The sequence below is a fragment of the Tiliqua scincoides genome, chromosome 1 (assembly GCF_035046505.1).
Source record: "Tiliqua scincoides isolate rTilSci1 chromosome 1, rTilSci1.hap2, whole genome shotgun sequence".
NCBI classification, from domain to species: Eukaryota; Metazoa; Chordata; class Lepidosauria; order Squamata; family Scincidae; genus Tiliqua; species Tiliqua scincoides.
Window position 1 is genome coordinate 66,987,951 of NC_089821.1, and position 17,210 is coordinate 67,005,160.

Here is a 17,210-nt window from a genome sequence, read left to right on the forward strand (position 1 = left end):
GGCTGGGATATCTCCCAGCCTTATTATTATCAGTATCCCATCTCTAAAACATCATTAGCAAATGCTTGCACTATCTTTTCCTGTAAGCTATTAATGAAGGAGAATTTTAACTGTTTGCTGAAGTGATCTTAACTTTCCCTTGTGTTAACAGTCCAGCCCTAGTCATATTTACTCAAACTTCACTAGGACTTGCTCAACTGCAGCTCCTGGTTTAAGACAAGACCAACTGAATGCAGTGGGATTGACTTTCGAAGAACCAGGCACAGAATCAGGTTGCACATTTCCTTGTAGTTTTAAACCATTCGGAGGTGTGTATGATTAATTACATCTGTAGGGAAAGCTGTACTTACTGTCCTCGTGGTACCCTCACCATTGGGTACAGAAAGGGATCTCAGTGCATAGAACCATTGCATGGTAAAACAAAACACAGCCCAGTAGCCTTTAAATGTGCTTTAATGAAGGAAGCTTTCTGAAAGGAGAAACAGGATTGCAACATAACTTGGGGGAGAATTTGCCAGTGTTTGCAGCCCAGGGGAAAGGGTGTGGAAGTGGTGGTTCTGGTAAGCTGGAGAGACACCAGAAATACTTTTTGGCCTATGTTATGCCTGCTTGGGACAGAGAGTTCTGTTTCCATGGAGGCCAGATTGTTGAAGATGACTGGTAGCCCTTACAAGATGAGAGCAATGGTCTCTCCCCTGCCCATTTCAGAAGCATACTGATAGAATTTCTGCATGCACCAAATTGCAACATGAGATGGAATAAACTACTGTGGTGATCCAATGCTGTATACAGGAAGTGGTAGAACAGAATTGGGTCTATACCCAGAAACATTCGATGTTCTTCTCCCTGAGAAATAAACAAAAATTCCTGAATTTGAGTTCTCTTTCTTTACAGGAAATACAGAAGCAGAGCAAAATGGTTGCAAGCCCACCTTCTGAGGTGATACTGTAATTCTTAGAGCAGAGCTTGCAAGCTCAAATGGATTGTAGGGTGACCTCCCTGCCAAGCAGAAACCCAGGAGCCACTCTCACAACTTTCCATTAACCCGCTGGCGTCGCTAGGGGGGTGCCGGGGGTGCAGGCCACACCAGGTGACGCGCTGGGGGGATGACATGCCGTGGGGGTTAGGAGCTACCCCATCATGCTATACACTGTTGGAAGCGGAATGGCCAGCAGAGTGCAGTGCAAAAGACAGAATTGAAATCGCTCCTTTCGTTCAAAAGTTATGGCCAAAACACCGGAAGGAAAAAATGCATGGAGCCCTATGGAAAGTGAAAGTGAGCCATATCGCGCGTTTGCTCATGAGTAGGCGTATTTGCCATAGTCTGTCAGAAAGGGCAGGCTGAGAGGAATCCAACGACACCTAAATGGTCCTGATCCAATGAATGCAGCCCCCCCAAAACACCCAAGAATCTCCCCCCTCCCAGCTGCGAGTCTGAGCCCAAAATGAAGCCACGTGGTTGTGTTTACTTGCAAGTAAGCGGGCTTGCCTTAGTTGAGGCAGGCTGAGAGGCTCCAAGGACGTCAGAATGGTCCTCATCCAATGAGTGCAGCCCCCAAAAACATGGAGAAGGAGGTTCCTCCCTCCCAGCTGCCTCCCTCCCAGTCTATGGAGCCCTATGGAAAGAAAGCAGCCTCATGGCCACGTTTACTCATGAGTAGGCAGACCTGCCTTGGCTGGTGGTCAGGCCAGGCAAAGGGGAATGTGAGGACACCAGAAGGGTCCTGATCCGATGGAGCTGCTCCAGAAGGCAGCCCCCCCCCCTAAAAAAACAAAAAAGAGGCTTGAATGGTAAGGGGAACATTTTCTATTTTACACTTGCAAAGCCAGGTGGGTTTTTATTCTGATATGCCTGAAATAGAAGAACTTTAAACTGGGCACTGGGAAAGGCTGGAAATCTCACTGATTCTTTTTTGGGGGGTTATTGCAGGCAGACTACAGAGTAAGCCCCATTGACCACTATGGGACTTACTTCAGAGTAGACATGCATAGGCTTGGGCTCACAGGCTGCAATCCTACCCACACTTTCCTGAGAGTAAACCCCATTGACCACAATAGGACTTACTTCAGAGTAGATTCACTTGGTGGAACAGAACTGGCTCCCCCTTATTTAATTATTTTATTTTAATTTAATTATTTATAATTATTTATTTTAATTTGCTTGATGTTGTCACTTCTGGCCATGACATCACTTCCAATGGGTCCTGGACAGATTGTCATTCTGAAAAGTGGATCCTGGTGCTAAAAGTTTGAGAATTGCTGCAATAAGGTGTTAGTAAGTTGACATGGATGTGTGTGTGAGACTCTACAAGTTTTCAAAATCACTAAAATCAGAATTTGGAGGAATAAGACCATCATGTTATATATCAATCAATGTGTAATTTCATGCAGAATGCAATGAAACAAACCATATTGAAATATCTGTGTTATAACAAAAGGTACAGCCAAAAAACCTGGGGGCGATGGCACATCCCCACACCCACCATCTGGGGCGTTGCCCCACCCACTACATGGGGTGACACACAGGCCTCCCGCACCAGGTGACACGAATCCTAGTGATGCCACTGCATTAACCCCCACCAGTTTATGTGTGTGAGTGTGAGTAGTAGGCCCAGCAGCTAGCAACTTGTGTGGCATGTACTGCATTAGGGATTATGCAGGCCTCACTGAGGACCTGAAAACTCTAGGCCTAACGTCTGACAGCCTTATATCAAAGCATTGATTTGTTTGAGGTGTCCTTCATGAACTTTTCTGCATGCACTTAGGCCCAAATCCTAACCAAGTTTTCCACACGGACACAGCTGTGCCAATGGGGCATATGCTGCATCCAGCAGTAGGGTGGCATACACTGAGGTCTCCTTGAGGTAATGTTTGTTCCTTTGCCTTGGGGCTGCATTGCCCTTACCTTGGGGCAGGAAAGTTGGTTTGGTTTGCACCCTTAGTGACTAGGGTTCTTCATGGAGGCATATTGCAACGGGCTCTGTCCACCATCCTGTCTATATAACTTACTATCCTCCATAGAATGTGGCCATAGAATTTCTAGGTAGCTCTCTTCACTCAGTGATGAGATCCATGGAGTTCCCCTCACCTGTTCCACCTAACGTTCCTCTGCTGTTTCCAAGCAGACTTGGGGATAAGCCTGCCTTGTATCATCATTACTTCTTCGTCTTCACCAACCCTTTCTGCACCAGGCTGCGATAGAGCTCCTGGATGTAGGTGTAGATGCATTTGTTGTCAGGAACACTCATGCGCACCATGTCATCCACCTCCAAAAGCTGGGCACAGTCAGCGAGCTGCCTAAAAGCAGATTGTCAAAGAGCAATTGAGTTAGCTGGATACCTTTCTCAGGTCCATGGATTCTGCAAGTTCTGGGCACAGCCCTCTACCCCAACAATAGTGAAACCCCACCTTGGTAGAGCCGGCTCAGATGAAAGGAGAGTGCTAGTGCTGCATAACCCATGATTCCTCATCAGTAAGGGAGCAGAAAGCCCTAATAGGGACCCCTTGTCTTTTGATGCTGGTTCGGTTCCCACTTTGCTCCTCAAGAGAATGGGGAGGTGCAAGGAGAACTGTTCTGCATTTGAGAGGCCAATTAATCTGTTCTACTGGAGTTCTAATCCACTTGAGAGGCAGCTCTAAAATTTGCTTTTAGTTGCCTGCCTATGATATCTTTCCTTCTTAAAGTGCTCTGTGCTGACCACTGTCTTCTCCAATATTGGTCCCTAAGCTGGCTGTTCAAAGGCTATCTTCATTTTCAGCACACCTCTTCAGAGGTCAAAATTGTTCTTGAAGGATGAAATTCTGGGTAGATTAACACTTTTTGCAGCATTGCAGGTACTCCAGTGGTTGACCAGCATTTGATGCAGTATGCAGTTAGATGTGAAGGAGAGAGATATGTCCCCAAATGCTCTGCAGTAGATTAGTAGTAGTAGTAGTAGTAGTAGTAGTAGTAGTAGTAGTAGATGCTCTCCAGGGTGCCACAGTTGGCTATAGTTCCTTGGCATATGTTCACTCTGTTGCAAGACGTATTTCTCCCCTTCACATTTTCCATGTTTACTGCAGCAAAAATGCTAGCAGTGACCATCTGATGCCCTGTAAAGTGTGAATGGGCACTGACAGCCAGCCCAGTCCAATAGTTGTGGGGCTTTGGAATACCAGAAGTACTCACTCAGCAGTGGTGAAGGCCAGGATAAAGTTCTCTCTGCGCTTTGCTGGGTCAAGAGTGGTGTAGTCGAAGGCATCTGGGAAGAACTTGTGGATGAGGGCACAAAAGGCCATGCCACTGCTCCAGCTGGTGGAGAAGTTCTGGATGTCCACGTGCTACAAATAAGGAAGAGGCACACTGATAGGGAAGGGCTGACCTAGATCTTTTCCTTGTGCTTCCTCAAACACATCAGTTGCCACAGGCCCTTACTGCTGAAATTATGTCTACACTTGTTCGCTGCACTATTCCTATGAATAATCACATTTGTATCCCTCCCTAACTCTGTATACACCACCCTTAGCTGCTTGGAGGTATCTCCTGTTTTTGTTTGTACAACAATCCTGTGAGGGAGATTGAGTTAAGAGAAAGTGGCTTGCTCAAGGCTGAGAGGGAGCTTAAACATCCAAACCAGCACTCTCGCACAACACCGCTCTGGCTCTCTGGTCTGAGACATATGAACATGGATCTCTCTACAAGCAGAACAGCTAGGGATTGCTGTGGGCAGGGCAATGCAGTGGTTAAAACTATGCTGGTTGGGCAGACTTTATTTGTAATCATAATGTTACAAATGAGTGATGAGAGATCTTACTAATACTGCAACATGCAAAGTGACATTGCTGCTTAGCACAGCTCAGTCTAAAATCCATGAATATGACTGGAATGTCATTTTTTTAAATGTCTGCTGAAGCATTTTAGCACTTAAGCAGCATTTCAAATAACCCTTTTCCCTTGGTAGTCAATTGTGGGAATACAGTACCTTGAATTATTGCTTTGAAACAAAAGCCTGGAACAGAATAATCTAACTCGAAAGATACATGAATGTTTCTTTGTAATTAGTTTTTTCCATTCCAGTAAAAACACATCATAATATAATAAAAACAACACATGTCAATCTTTAATTTTGAAACGTGTGGCTGGAAATACCATGAACCAGACATTGTGACTGTTGCCTCTGAGTGCTAAGGATTACATCCTTGGCTCATAGTTTTATTTTTCTCTGCTGCTGTTTTTGGTGTGATTGCACAATTCTGATATTGTGTGTGCGTGCGTGCATCATTGTGCTATTATTTTGAGGAACTGCAACCAATATTTCAGGGTGGCAGACAAGCAGACAGTTATCAACACAGCCTGAGGGACAGCCCACTATAACACTGTTTGTGTGGAGATGTAACGAAAAGAGGAAAGTAATTCTTAGCACTTGCATAGCATTTTTAGAGTGTTTGAAGTGCTTTGTGTATGTTCTCCTAGAAATCTTTAAAACAGCTGTGCACAGACAGTATTTTTATCCCAACAAGACTGAGGCTAAGGTGCACTGACAAGTTACAGTAAGAAACAGATCAGGATCTGCCTGATTTATGGTCCATTCTCATTGTACTAACTCTCAGGATGAAAATGAGCATCAGAAGGACCCATTGTTGTGAGGTCAACGAGCTGTCAGCAGCTCAGACCAAAACTGCAGAAAGTATCATCAGAATGGCCTGCAGTGCGGCTGTTTGTTTATCTCTTAGTTTCTATCACTAAGAAAGGATACTGATGGTACAAAAAGTGGTAGATACCCACCTATTTCCCAGGAGCTGCTATTCTGCTACACCTTCCATCCAGGCCTTTTGCCACTGTTAGAAACTCACCTGTATGTACTGGGTGATCCACCCTGGGATGAACATGGTAGAACCTGCTCATCAAAGACAAACGGAGACTAGAACTGTCCCTGGTGATGCCTGCGACATTATATAAAACCAAGCCAAAGATGATAAAGCCGATCTAGACAGATTGGTGGCAGCATCTAAATGGCAGCGTGAGGAGGTGGCACAAGTCTACCATCTTTAACCCTGGACAGTGAAGCTTCTGCAGTTAAAACCAACACTCTAAAGCCTGCTCCTGTGCCTGTTTACTCAGAAACAAGTCCCACTGAGTTCAATGGAACCTCCTCTCAAGTAAGTTTGCATAGGATTGTGGCCTCAGTGTCTCATAAAAGCTGCTGATTCACTCAAGTTTGTCTCCAGCAGCCTTCCCTGTGCTCCCTCTCCTGCAACCAGGAAAATAAAGTTATCTACCTTCATCCCCTGGGAAACAGCAGGGTCATGAACTAAAGAGGGGCATGTACTGAGCTCCTGTTGTTGTAGCTTTTATTGATTTTGTACCTCATAGCCACGGGTTTTGGCCCGGCACCACTCCAGCAACATGGTCTTCACAGTATTTGCACCTCCTGTCTTCTTGATGTTGGGAGCAGGTCCACTCGCAGCCCTTTGGGAGGCCAAGGAGGAGGATGAAGTGGTGGTGGTTGTAGAAGGGAAATGTTGTAGAGAGAGAAGATAAGAGGTGAGTGAATCGGAAGAAAAATATGAAAGAAAAACACATTTCTCCAGGATCAATGGCAAACATGCAACCACTGATTTAATTCACTTATACTACTACTCCTTTACTGTCAACATTCTAGTTACATATATATGTGGTAAAGGACTGATCCCTAGTCTGACTGTGCAGGTGTTCACCAAGTCACTGATCTGCCCAAGAGATCTTTGTTCTTTCTTTAGTAGTTGTCAATCTCTTTTGCACTCCCTTATAAAGCCATCTCTTAACAACAAATCTAATAATATTCCAAAAGAATAAAACAGAACCACAGTGGAGATGCACAGTTGGCTGTGCACAAATGTGGTCCCATAGAATAGCCTAGGAATCCCATGAGGCGGAAGCATGCGTGCACTGCAAAGAAGGTGCCAAATCCTTGAAGCAAGTTGCACAGGGACAAGGAGGGAACAGAGAACAAAAAAAAAAATCACATGACAGATTACAGCAGACTTACCCTCCAAATTTGTCCATAATGGCTTTGCGGGACTGACCTCTGGATGGTATACGTGGCCTTGTGAGCTCCCTCCTGTCAAATGCTGCCCTCTTCTTTTTCTCCTTGGCAGTTGCTGTTTCCTCAGGTGCAGGCTGTTGCACTTGGTCCCCCTTTGGGGCTGCTTCAGTGCTGTGAACCAAAAGCAAGTTAAAATAAGTATCAAACAAGAGGGAGGGCCGGAGGTGGCCTTGCTCCATCATCCAATGGATCTCAAAATGTGGGGAGGATGGTGGTCAAGAGAGGTACATAGCGGTCCATGAATTCTATTAGTTGCCAATCCCCCCTCGCTCTCTCTCTCTCTCTCTCTCTCTCTCTCTCTCTCTCTCTCTGTGTCCTCAGCTTGAAGGGCTGTCATTGTAGAAATTCTCTGTTGTAGATTTTTTTGTACTGCCTTATGATCTCAATTGTACTTCATATAGTCATGCCCCCATCCTTTCCTTCCAGAATGCTTGCCCGTGAGCCCAAGACAAGAGTGAACATTGCCTGCCTGTTTGAAACAGCATTTATTGATTGGAAATATTTATACGTGGCCTTTCCCCTCCCAACTGGGAGGTTCCTGAGATGGCTAATTATATCACAGAAGTAGCACAGCATCTGTGTTTCCCCATAGCAGCAAGCAATGATACAACGCACCATGCCAGGGTTCCACCCAGAGATCCTGTCTCACCTGCCAGTGTCCTCGGTGACAGCTGCTGGAGCAGCTGTGCCTAAGGTGGTGTCACCTAGAGGAAATGATAGAATGTTGTACTGTTAAAAATCTCATCCTATTTGGAATTAAGTGAGAATGGTTGATAATGGGGGAGCGGGCACAACTGTGAATGAATGCACGAGGCACTCTTTCCAGAATTGACAGGGCACCTCTCCTTAAGCAGTTGTGGATGTGGAAGAGGAGTACAGCTGGAGGCCATGAGAGTGTTACCAGAAAGAAGCATGCAGATATTGAGAAGCTCTGCCTCCAGAACCCTGGAACATCTTGCAAGTTTTTAGTTATGTCTCCAAAATGACAAGGCCTAGAAACTTGGTGTTTTGCAAAATGAAAGCTGCATTTCTTAAGATTGGGTGCCAGTTGCCAGCTTCCACGCAGCACCATTCCATGCATTACTCAGGGGTCTCCAAACCCCGGCCCAGGGGCCAGACGCGGCCCGCGGCAAGCCTCTATCTGGCCCGCGGCAAGCCTCTATCTGGCCTGCGGCCAGCCTCTTGTCCCCTGAAAGCCTCTGGCCCACTTAGCCAAACATGACTGGAACTATGCTTTGGTTGCGTCTGGAGGATGTTCGAGGGCCAGAGAGGTTGAATGAATGAGCCCATTCATTCATTTATTCACTCATCTAAGTTCCATCTCTAATTTATTTAAATAAATTTTATATTTAAATTTTATTTTCCGGCCCTCAACACTGTGCCAGGTATTTGATGCAGCCCTCTGGCCAAAAAGTTTGGAGAACCGTGCATTACATCATGAGCCCTGCCTGCCACTATCATCTCAACATAATGTGTGGCTACCATTGAATTCTTAATTCGCTGAATCCTGTTTCCTCACCTCCCTCCAGGCTTTTGACCCCTGTGGGGCTTTCTGGGCCCTCAACAGGAGAGCTTGCAGGGAATTCTGGCCAGAATTCTTCCTCTTCTTCCCCTGGTTCTGGTGAGAGAGGCTCATCGGAAGTGCTGCCCGTTCGGCCCTGCAACAGAAGGGAGAAGGGAAGGAGGACCAAGCAACATTTGTTTTTACATTTGATATGCGATCAGCCTTGAGGCAACATGTTATAAGGCAGCCATAGGATTAGATATATAAGAATCTTACACCTAAATAAAGAAACTAAGCTGCTTTAATTATCTCCATGAATTGCAGGGTGGGGCACCAACACTCTCTGTTTACCTTTCCTAGAGCATGTCTAGGCTCTTACCTGACTCTTCAGCATTTCCCAGAAACTATTTCAAGTCTGACGCATGAACTTTTCCGATATGAGGGAAGTGCTCTTGTGTGCACAAAGGAATCACAAGTGAAAGAGTCGGCAATATGAATGGCTGACACAACTGCACATGCACAAACATCCTCCCTCTAATACACGCTCTAACGTTAGCTGTTCTACACCTTCAGTTTGATCTCCAGTTCCGATTGCTGCAGCTCCTTGTATCCCACTGAGGTGTGTCTTTCTGTGAACATGTGTGCGCCTTGGAAGAAAAGGAGCTGCTGACATACAAATGAGAAGTGTGCTAAAGAGAGTAGTCTGTAAAGGGGATGAAATGTGCTTCATTGGAGACGTGTATGGGAGGATTTTATCTGTCTGCCCACAGATCCAAAGAGGGTGTTATAGGCCAGGGGTAACCAAATGTGCTTAACATAACAGCCACCTATGATAAACCAGATTGAGAGCAGCAATATTTAAGAAGCCTTTAAAATCTTAAATGTATTTATTCACCAGTAACTAATTTGTGTTTTAAACTAGTGAACTCTCAGTTTATACCCAGGTAAATAATTATAAAGCTTGAACATTTCTTATTTACCTTTTATATTGACTATGATACAGAAACGAGGTCAGCCAACATATTTCTGCAAGTTGTACATTATGTGTCAAACAGCTGTGTGTGGCTTGCAAGCTACGGTTTTGGCCAACCCTGTTATAGGCTGAGTGTGAAGCACAGGGAGGGTTGCAGGAAGGGATCACACTCTGTATATGCCTAAAGGGAAGCATTAGGGGAAAGTGCACAGGAAAAGATCACAACCAGAAATACATAAGAGTGCCCACCTCTCTGCTGGGAATGCTAGAACTTTCTCCTGTAGCACCAGATCTATCTCCTTCCCCCTCTTGTGGTCCTTCTGGTGTTCTAGTATCATCAGCTTCTTCCTTGGGCTCTGTTCCAGATACACCCACAGCCACCTTCTCCTCTGTCTTGCTCTGCTCTTCTTTGCTGGCTTCCTTTACATTTTCTCTGGTGTCAGGTGCCTGCGCTTCCTCATTCCCCAAAGACTTTTCTTCAGGCTCATCTTCTCCCTTAGCCTCCTTCCCCACAGTCTCTGTTTTTCTAGTCTCGCTGTCTCCCTTGACCTCAGTTTGAGCACCTTCTGATTCTCCCTCCTGCTCTAGCCTGTTGCTTCTCTGGACCTCCTGCTGCTTGTTGGTGTCTTCAGCCTCCATGATGTTGTGTTCCTCAGTTGTGAAGCAGACAGCCTCTTCCAGCTCCAGCTCTAGAAAGATATAGTGCAGGGGAGTGGGGGAACATGGGCATGAAATTGCTAAAAACCTTCACTCCTTTATGGTTGATACAATCAATGGTGTAGCTAAGGGGGTGCAGGGGGAAGCAGTTGCACCGGACATCAAGCTTTAGGGGGGCAACAAGCTGAACTTGACATTAGTGATCAAAATTGTGAAAATCTTGTTATGTATGAATAATACCATCATGTTATATATCATTGGAAAGGTAATTTACTGCAGAATGCAATGAAACAAACTGTATTGGAATATCTGTGTTCTATTAAAAGTTATGGCCAATTAACCAAAAAATGAAAACACAACTGCCTTATGAAACAAAAAGTGAATTTTCTTAACTCAGAACTGACCTATGAGACTAATTGTTCTGAGGAGACAGGTTTTTCCCCAATTTGCACCTTTTAAAAAGGCCAGGTGTGATGTCACTTCCGATTGTGACATCACTTCCGGGGCATCATTTTTAGCTTGGCACAGGGCTACATGATCATTAGCTACGCCACTGGATACAATTGTCCACAGATATGTGGGTGTCACTTATTTTCTGTACACTTGCTGAATTGTCATCTTATGTGTGAACTGACTCCATTGGAAACTATTGCACGTTTGAGGTGATATGAAATATTTGTGATATTAGATCTGTGAAGATCTGTTCACACATCAAGTCATTCAAGGACCTCGTGATCCTCAGGTGATGAATTGTATGGACTGTGCTGTAGATCTTTGGAATGCTGAAATTTCTTCCCTGAGTTTTACCAATGGCCCACCAAGCTGAGGACTTTTAGAGGAAAAAGGGTAACAGGGATGCCCTCTACTGGATGTATGTTGTAAATCCTCTTTAAATTGGGGGTGGGGTGGGGGAATCAAGCTATAAAGAAGGATGCCCCCGAACTGGAGATCATGCTGTGCTATAATTCCTGGGAAAGAACTCCCACCCTAGTCAGTGGAGAAAAAAAAAACCCTGTTCACTATTCTGGGCTGTTTCAAATTCACTGTGATGTGTCACCCCCACAATAGTAGATCAGTGCCCAAGTTTTCTGCTGGAAGGAAAAACAAAATGTGCAAGATTTTTAGGACAGCATGAGAAAGCTGTATACCCTCTGCTAGTACCAGTGGAGGGTAAGCTGTATTGTGTGGGTCCACCTGTGTCTTTTAATATGTGCCCAAGAAATGGTATAACCAATAGGTGAGGAATATGGAGTGTTTCCGAAAATGTGGATCCGTGTAGGACCTGCTCAATGTGTGCCTCAAGCTGGCCTCCTTTGTTTGATGACAGGCTGAGCCACACAGAAGGCTAAACTCATGAGCATATTCCATGCCAAGCCCAACATCCCAAACTATTGGAAACAGCCACTTATTTAAAGCTGTCTTTGAAGGCTGAGGGGGGATTTCAGCCCTTGTCCCCCTCCTTTCTTGACACCTAGTAAATAATTCTTAAATAAAACTTGCTGACAAATGCCAGGAACAGTGGCGTCACTAGGGTACACGTCACCCGGTGCGGGATGCCAGCGCGTCACCTCCCATGCAGTGGGTGGGGCAACACCCCAGGTGGTGGGTGTGGTGATGTACCATCACTCCCCCCCCCCACTGGTTTTTTGGCTGTACCTTTTGATGGAACAAAGATAGAACACATTCTGCATGAAATTACGCATTGATTGATATATAACATGATTTATTCCTCCAAACTGTGATTTTAGTGACTTTGGTCACTAGTGGTGTCACACCCCCCTCAGGGTGTCAACTTACTAACACCTTATTGCAGCAGTTCTCAAACTTTTAGCACTGGGACCCACTTTTTAGAATGACAATCTGTTGAAGACTCACCAGAAGTGATGTCATTGTGGAAGTGACATTTTCAGGCAAATTAAAATAAATAAGTATAAATAATTAAAGTAAAACAAATAATTAAATAAGCAGAAGCCAGCCCTGTTCCACCAAGTGAATTTCCTCTGTAGCCTGTCTGCAGTAACATCCCCTCCAAAACCAGTAAGGTTTTCAGCCCTACCCAGTGCCCAGTTCAATTTAAGAACTTCTGTTTAAACCAGATCAGTCAGGATCCACCTGGCTTTGCAAGGCTCAAAAAGGTTCACCTTATCAGCTGAAGCCTCTGTTTTGATCCTTCTTAGGGGGGGGGGGAGGCTGCATTCTGGAGCACTTGTTTAGCTCCAGGTGCATAGGATCAGGACCATTGTGGTAGCCTTGCACTCTCCTTCACCTGATCTTCCACACCAGCCAAAGCTCGTTTGCTTACTTGCAAGTAAACGTGACTGTGAGTTTCGCTTTCCATAGGGCTCAATACATTCATCTGCTTGGAGGGAGGGACTTCCTTTTCAGGTATTTTTGGGGGCTGCATTCATTGGATCAGGACCATTCTGGTATCATTGGATTCCTCTCAGCCTGCGCTTATAGACTAAGGCAAGTTCGCCTACTTGTGAGTAAACGCGCAATATGGCTCACTTTCACTTTCCATAAGGATCCATGCATTTTTTTGTTCTGCTGTTTTTTTGGGCATAACTTTTGATAGAAAGGAGATATTTCATTCTGGGTTTTTGCATTGCATTCCGCTCAAAATTCCGCATCCAACGGTATATAATATGACAAGGTTACTCCTAACCACTGCAATTTTAGCGTGTCACCCTCCCAGTGCACGTCACCCCCCTGTGCGTGTCATCCAGTGCAGCCCGCACCCCCCGCACCTCCCTAGCGATGCCACTGGCCAGGAACAGCCAGTGACTCAGGCATGAAACGTGCAGAAGGCAATTCAGGGGAAAAGGGATAGGTGAGAATGTCATGTCACCCACTAAAAATACCCTCCTGACATTTGCAAACGCAGTCAAGAGGCTAGAAGGCCCAGGAGATCTGAGCAAAGGTGGCTCTGTTCCCTTGCTACCCTCATTATTCCTTTGTGAGTACTGTATGCGGTTTCAGTCCCCATTGCCTCACAGTCTGAAAAGTCCTCCACGGCCCTTATTTGTTCATCCTATAATGTCTTATAAAGAGATATTTTCTAGAAAATGGTGTTTCACTTTCTGAGGCAGATGCTTCTACACAGGAGGTAAGAAGGAAAAGGAACAGGGAGTTGCAGGCTAGGACAGATGACTGGGTGTTTTGACCAAAAAAGCTATGCTAGCATTTCGTGGAAGTCATCAAAGACATTTTATTTATTTTATTTTGTTTTCTAAATTTCTACCCCATTTTATGTGCCTGAAGGGCATTCAGAGTGGCTTACAACATAAAATCACAGTAAAAACTGTAAACAAAGTTACTCAACAAGGCAGCATTAAAAGTATCACATTAAACCAAAGACAAAACTCATATGATAGCATCAACAGTAAACAAAGGGGGAAAACCCATAACATCTACCCCACATACAAACACAATATCCAAAATTAAAAAAGAACAGGACTCAGAAGGTTGGTCTAAATAACCATGTCTTCAGGCCCTGCTGGAAATTCTCTAAGGCTTTGAGAATAACATCTGAGCAGTTATTCATGAGTGACACTTATACATCAATACAATTGTCAACATGCTTGCAGTCTGTTCCTTTGCCAGTGCTCTGCCAGTGCTTCTCAGCTCTGCCAGTGCTTCTCAGACTCACATCACTTGATCTTCTACCCTTAGATTTCCTACAAGATCCTAACTTCTCAGCCAGTCATATCTCTGAAATTGCTTCAGAGAAAAGGATCCTCTGAAAAGGGTATTACAAGCTAGGACTACTGAGAGCTGGCATTGGGCAAAATGCCTGATTGCCCTCCCTTCCTAAATTTTGTGAGAAATTTGTTTTGTCATGGCCTGGGCGCCTTGGAAGCCCGGGCCCCGGGTATTGTGCCCCCTGCCCCCCCCTTAGGCCTGTTACAAGCATCTATTCAAAAGGAACCTGTCGGGGCCTGTCATGAATCCCGCGCACACATTCCTTTCCCCTTGGAGTTGTTGTGGAGCAGTTCAGGAAGGCTTTTATGCTAGAACCACACCATAAGAGCATAAGAACAGCCCCACTGGATCAGGCCATAGGCCGATCTAGTCCAGCTTCCTGTATCTCATAGCGGCCCACCAAATGCCCCAGGGAGCACACCAGATAACAAGAGACCTCATCCTGGTGCCCTCCCCTTGCATCTGACATAGCCCAGGATGCATCTGACATAGGACCCTTTCATAATGCCAAGTTTTTGCTTCTTTGCTCTCAGCTGTAAGCAGGGTTATAATGGTGGCTCCTCACAGTACTTGATATAGCACTGTATAGCAAGGCCTCAATCCTGTTTGCTCAGAAAAAAGTCCTATTTGATTTAATAGGTCTCACACCCTAAAAAGTGAGCTTAGGATTGCAGCCTCTGCTTCGGGGTGGAGAAGAAAACAGGAAATAAAAGGAGATGGGAAGAGGATCTAGTGCCACAAAGTGGGCAGAGCTGTAATGAGAACAAAGAGTGAGGCTGGCCTGGGTAGACTCTATCAAGTGATGAGAACAACCTGTGTGGATCAAGTGGCCACTTCGCTTAAGAAAGGAATCCTCTCTGCCTGAGTGATCACAAAGAATGTGATTTTCTTAGAAATTTCATTGATGGGGCTGTTAGCCATTTTTGAAAGGATGGTTTGAACTCCTGGACCCACAGGTGTGGTGTGCTCTGGGATGGTAACTTCTGGGGTGGGCCTGCATTCATTTTGCCAGAATCAGCACTGCCTCTGTTAGCTGCTGCTTCCTCACTGTTCTCCCCATCTATAAACACTCACATTGGCACACAGACACCATACAACTCCAGGGCTTTTTCATTCACATGAAAGTGGTTATTTACCACCTGCCCTGAACTTCTCATTGCTTCAGGATACAGGGGAGCCCATTGCTCTTCATAGAAATTATCAATCATGTATAAAAATAAAGATTCTTGCCTTTTGGCCCTCCCCAATCTGATCCCAAAGAAGTTTGGGTCTTCTGCTTCTCACTTCCTTCCCCGAGCCTACAGGAAACAACTGTGGGTGGCAGGGGCAAGAAGAAGGGACCCACTGAGGTACTGTGAAGGGGTTTCCTAGAGCCTACTGGTTCACAGATCAGACAAGGAGCAGCTTGTGATAGCCATCTTGTTCCCTTTGTGATTCATTCAGTTCAACTCCTTGCTCCTCTGGACTCTACTATCTGTAGCTTTAGGCAGGTAATTCATAGTGCAAGCCTACACAGAATTCCTGTCCTGAGAGCTCTCCCCGTATTCTCTCACTGCTTCCTGAACAACTCCCTGAGAATTGTCACCATAAAAACAAAACAAAAGCAGAGGCTCTCTGCCTTAACTGTAGCCTAACAGGCAAAAATTCAATTGATGCAGCTTTCTACATCACTATATTTTTAAGCCAGAAAAGCATCACCTGCTGAATTGCTGTCTGTAAGCCATGATTAAGGACACAAAGCCTTTGTCCACAAAAAAGTGGAACCCTAAATGCAACTGCATCTATCTCCTGCTTATCCAGCTCCGCATAGTCCTACCTCTCATTGGCCTGCCTTGACATTGTGACTCGTTTGGACCTTTTGTGGACAGGAGGCAATTGGGTGACTCCTAGTCCATTTGCAGTGGGGAGATCTCCACCCCCCCCAACTCTATACAGTTTATCTTTTCAATGACCAGGAGCCATTGTCCCAACTGCCTGAGACTTGAGGGCTGTTCAGAAGCCTGAAGAACAAGCCCTCCATGCCCAGACAACAGTTCTTTCCTGAGTCCAGGTCCCACCAGTGACTACTGAGGAAAGAAGAGGCATTGGAAATGTGGCTGCACCTACCGAATGGCTCGACCTCCTCTCAGTCTTGCTCCCTCTTTCCTTCTTGTGCTTCTTTCTCCTGGCCTTCTCTCAGCCTGTCATTCCCCTTTCACTATGTTTGCAACACTTTTCTCATTGTTTACTACTCTGTTGATATGCCCTCCCTCCTTACTGTGATGGGTAACTAGATGCTCCTATTTTTATTGGGAGGCCAACAGGTGCCTCTTTCAATCAAAGCTCTCACTTCTCAGGAGAGCCAGATGGGAGCCAGAACAAGGTGAAGAGAGATCGGTTCCATCAGGGATTGAGCAGCAGCCTTGGAGCAGTTCTGGCCTTGGGGCATTTCTTGGAGGAAATTGAGTCACAAGACCCCATCTCTTGGGGTCTAGTGGTCTAGAGAGTGATGTCTAGTGGGCTGCCCTCTCTCTGGTGACCTGATGTCATGGGGATTGCCAAGGCCTCTGAGGGGAATTTTATTAGGAGGTACAACATTTCTTTTAGGCCCCTTTTGGATTACAAAATTTCTTTTGGGCCCCTTCCCTTCTCCATTGGATCATAATTTCTACGAATGACAGTATTTAAAACTATGTAGGCTTACACAAAATGTGAATGCCAGTCTTCACACAAAAAATGCAAACATTTTCTGAGATTCCAGGAAATTTTGGGGGCCCCTGGGGACGCCAGGTCTGGGTACAATTTACCCCCTGAACCCTCCTCTCATGGGCCTTGGGGGTTGCTGTCTTGAGACCGTAGCCATTTGGGATAAAAGGTCTTCAATCCATCTGCTGCAAGTGTCCTGGAGCTATTAGTAACAGGGGTGTGTTCCATGCTTCCTTGATATGGTTGGCAACTTTCAGTCTCGAAAGACTGTAGTGTACCTACAGCACTTGGTGTTCCCAGGCAGTCTCCAATCCAAGTACTAACCAGGCCTGACCCTGCTTAGCTTCCGAGGTCAGACAAGATCGGACATGTGCAGGATGAAATTGGTAAGACAATACAACAGTTGGATTGCCAACTGCACTGGTGAACTTTGCCATTTTAAAAACATCTTCTCTGGTTTCTTGTGCATTTCAAAGCTCAAAGCAGAATGCTGGTCTTCATTTACTAAACACTCTGTGGTGAGTGGCAGGATATCTCAAGGCCCGCCTGCTCCCATGGGAGCCTCAGATGATCACTGAGGTCATCTAGAGATGTCCAAGGATGGAGCCTTCTTAGGAATAACACC

The 17,210-nt window shown here is 45.4% G+C and overlaps 1 protein-coding gene across 1 annotated transcript; it reads right to left on the bottom strand.

Moving 5' to 3' along the window:
- Positions 1 to 435: 435 nt before the first annotated feature.
- On the bottom strand, positions 436 to 16,092 carry SMTNL1 (smoothelin like 1). Its single transcript, XM_066637993.1, has 9 exons — positions 16,007 to 16,092; positions 9,791 to 10,230; positions 8,584 to 8,722; positions 7,714 to 7,768; positions 7,008 to 7,175; positions 6,346 to 6,448; positions 4,169 to 4,320; positions 3,089 to 3,297; positions 436 to 846 (listed from the first exon to the last, which is right to left on the bottom strand). Exons 2-8 carry the CDS (start codon positions 10,178 to 10,180, stop codon positions 3,156 to 3,158), a joined length of 1,149 nt encoding a protein of 382 aa, XP_066494090.1. The 5' UTR covers positions 10,181 to 10,230; positions 16,007 to 16,092; the 3' UTR covers positions 436 to 846; positions 3,089 to 3,155.
- Positions 16,093 to 17,210: the final 1,118 nt, after the last annotated feature.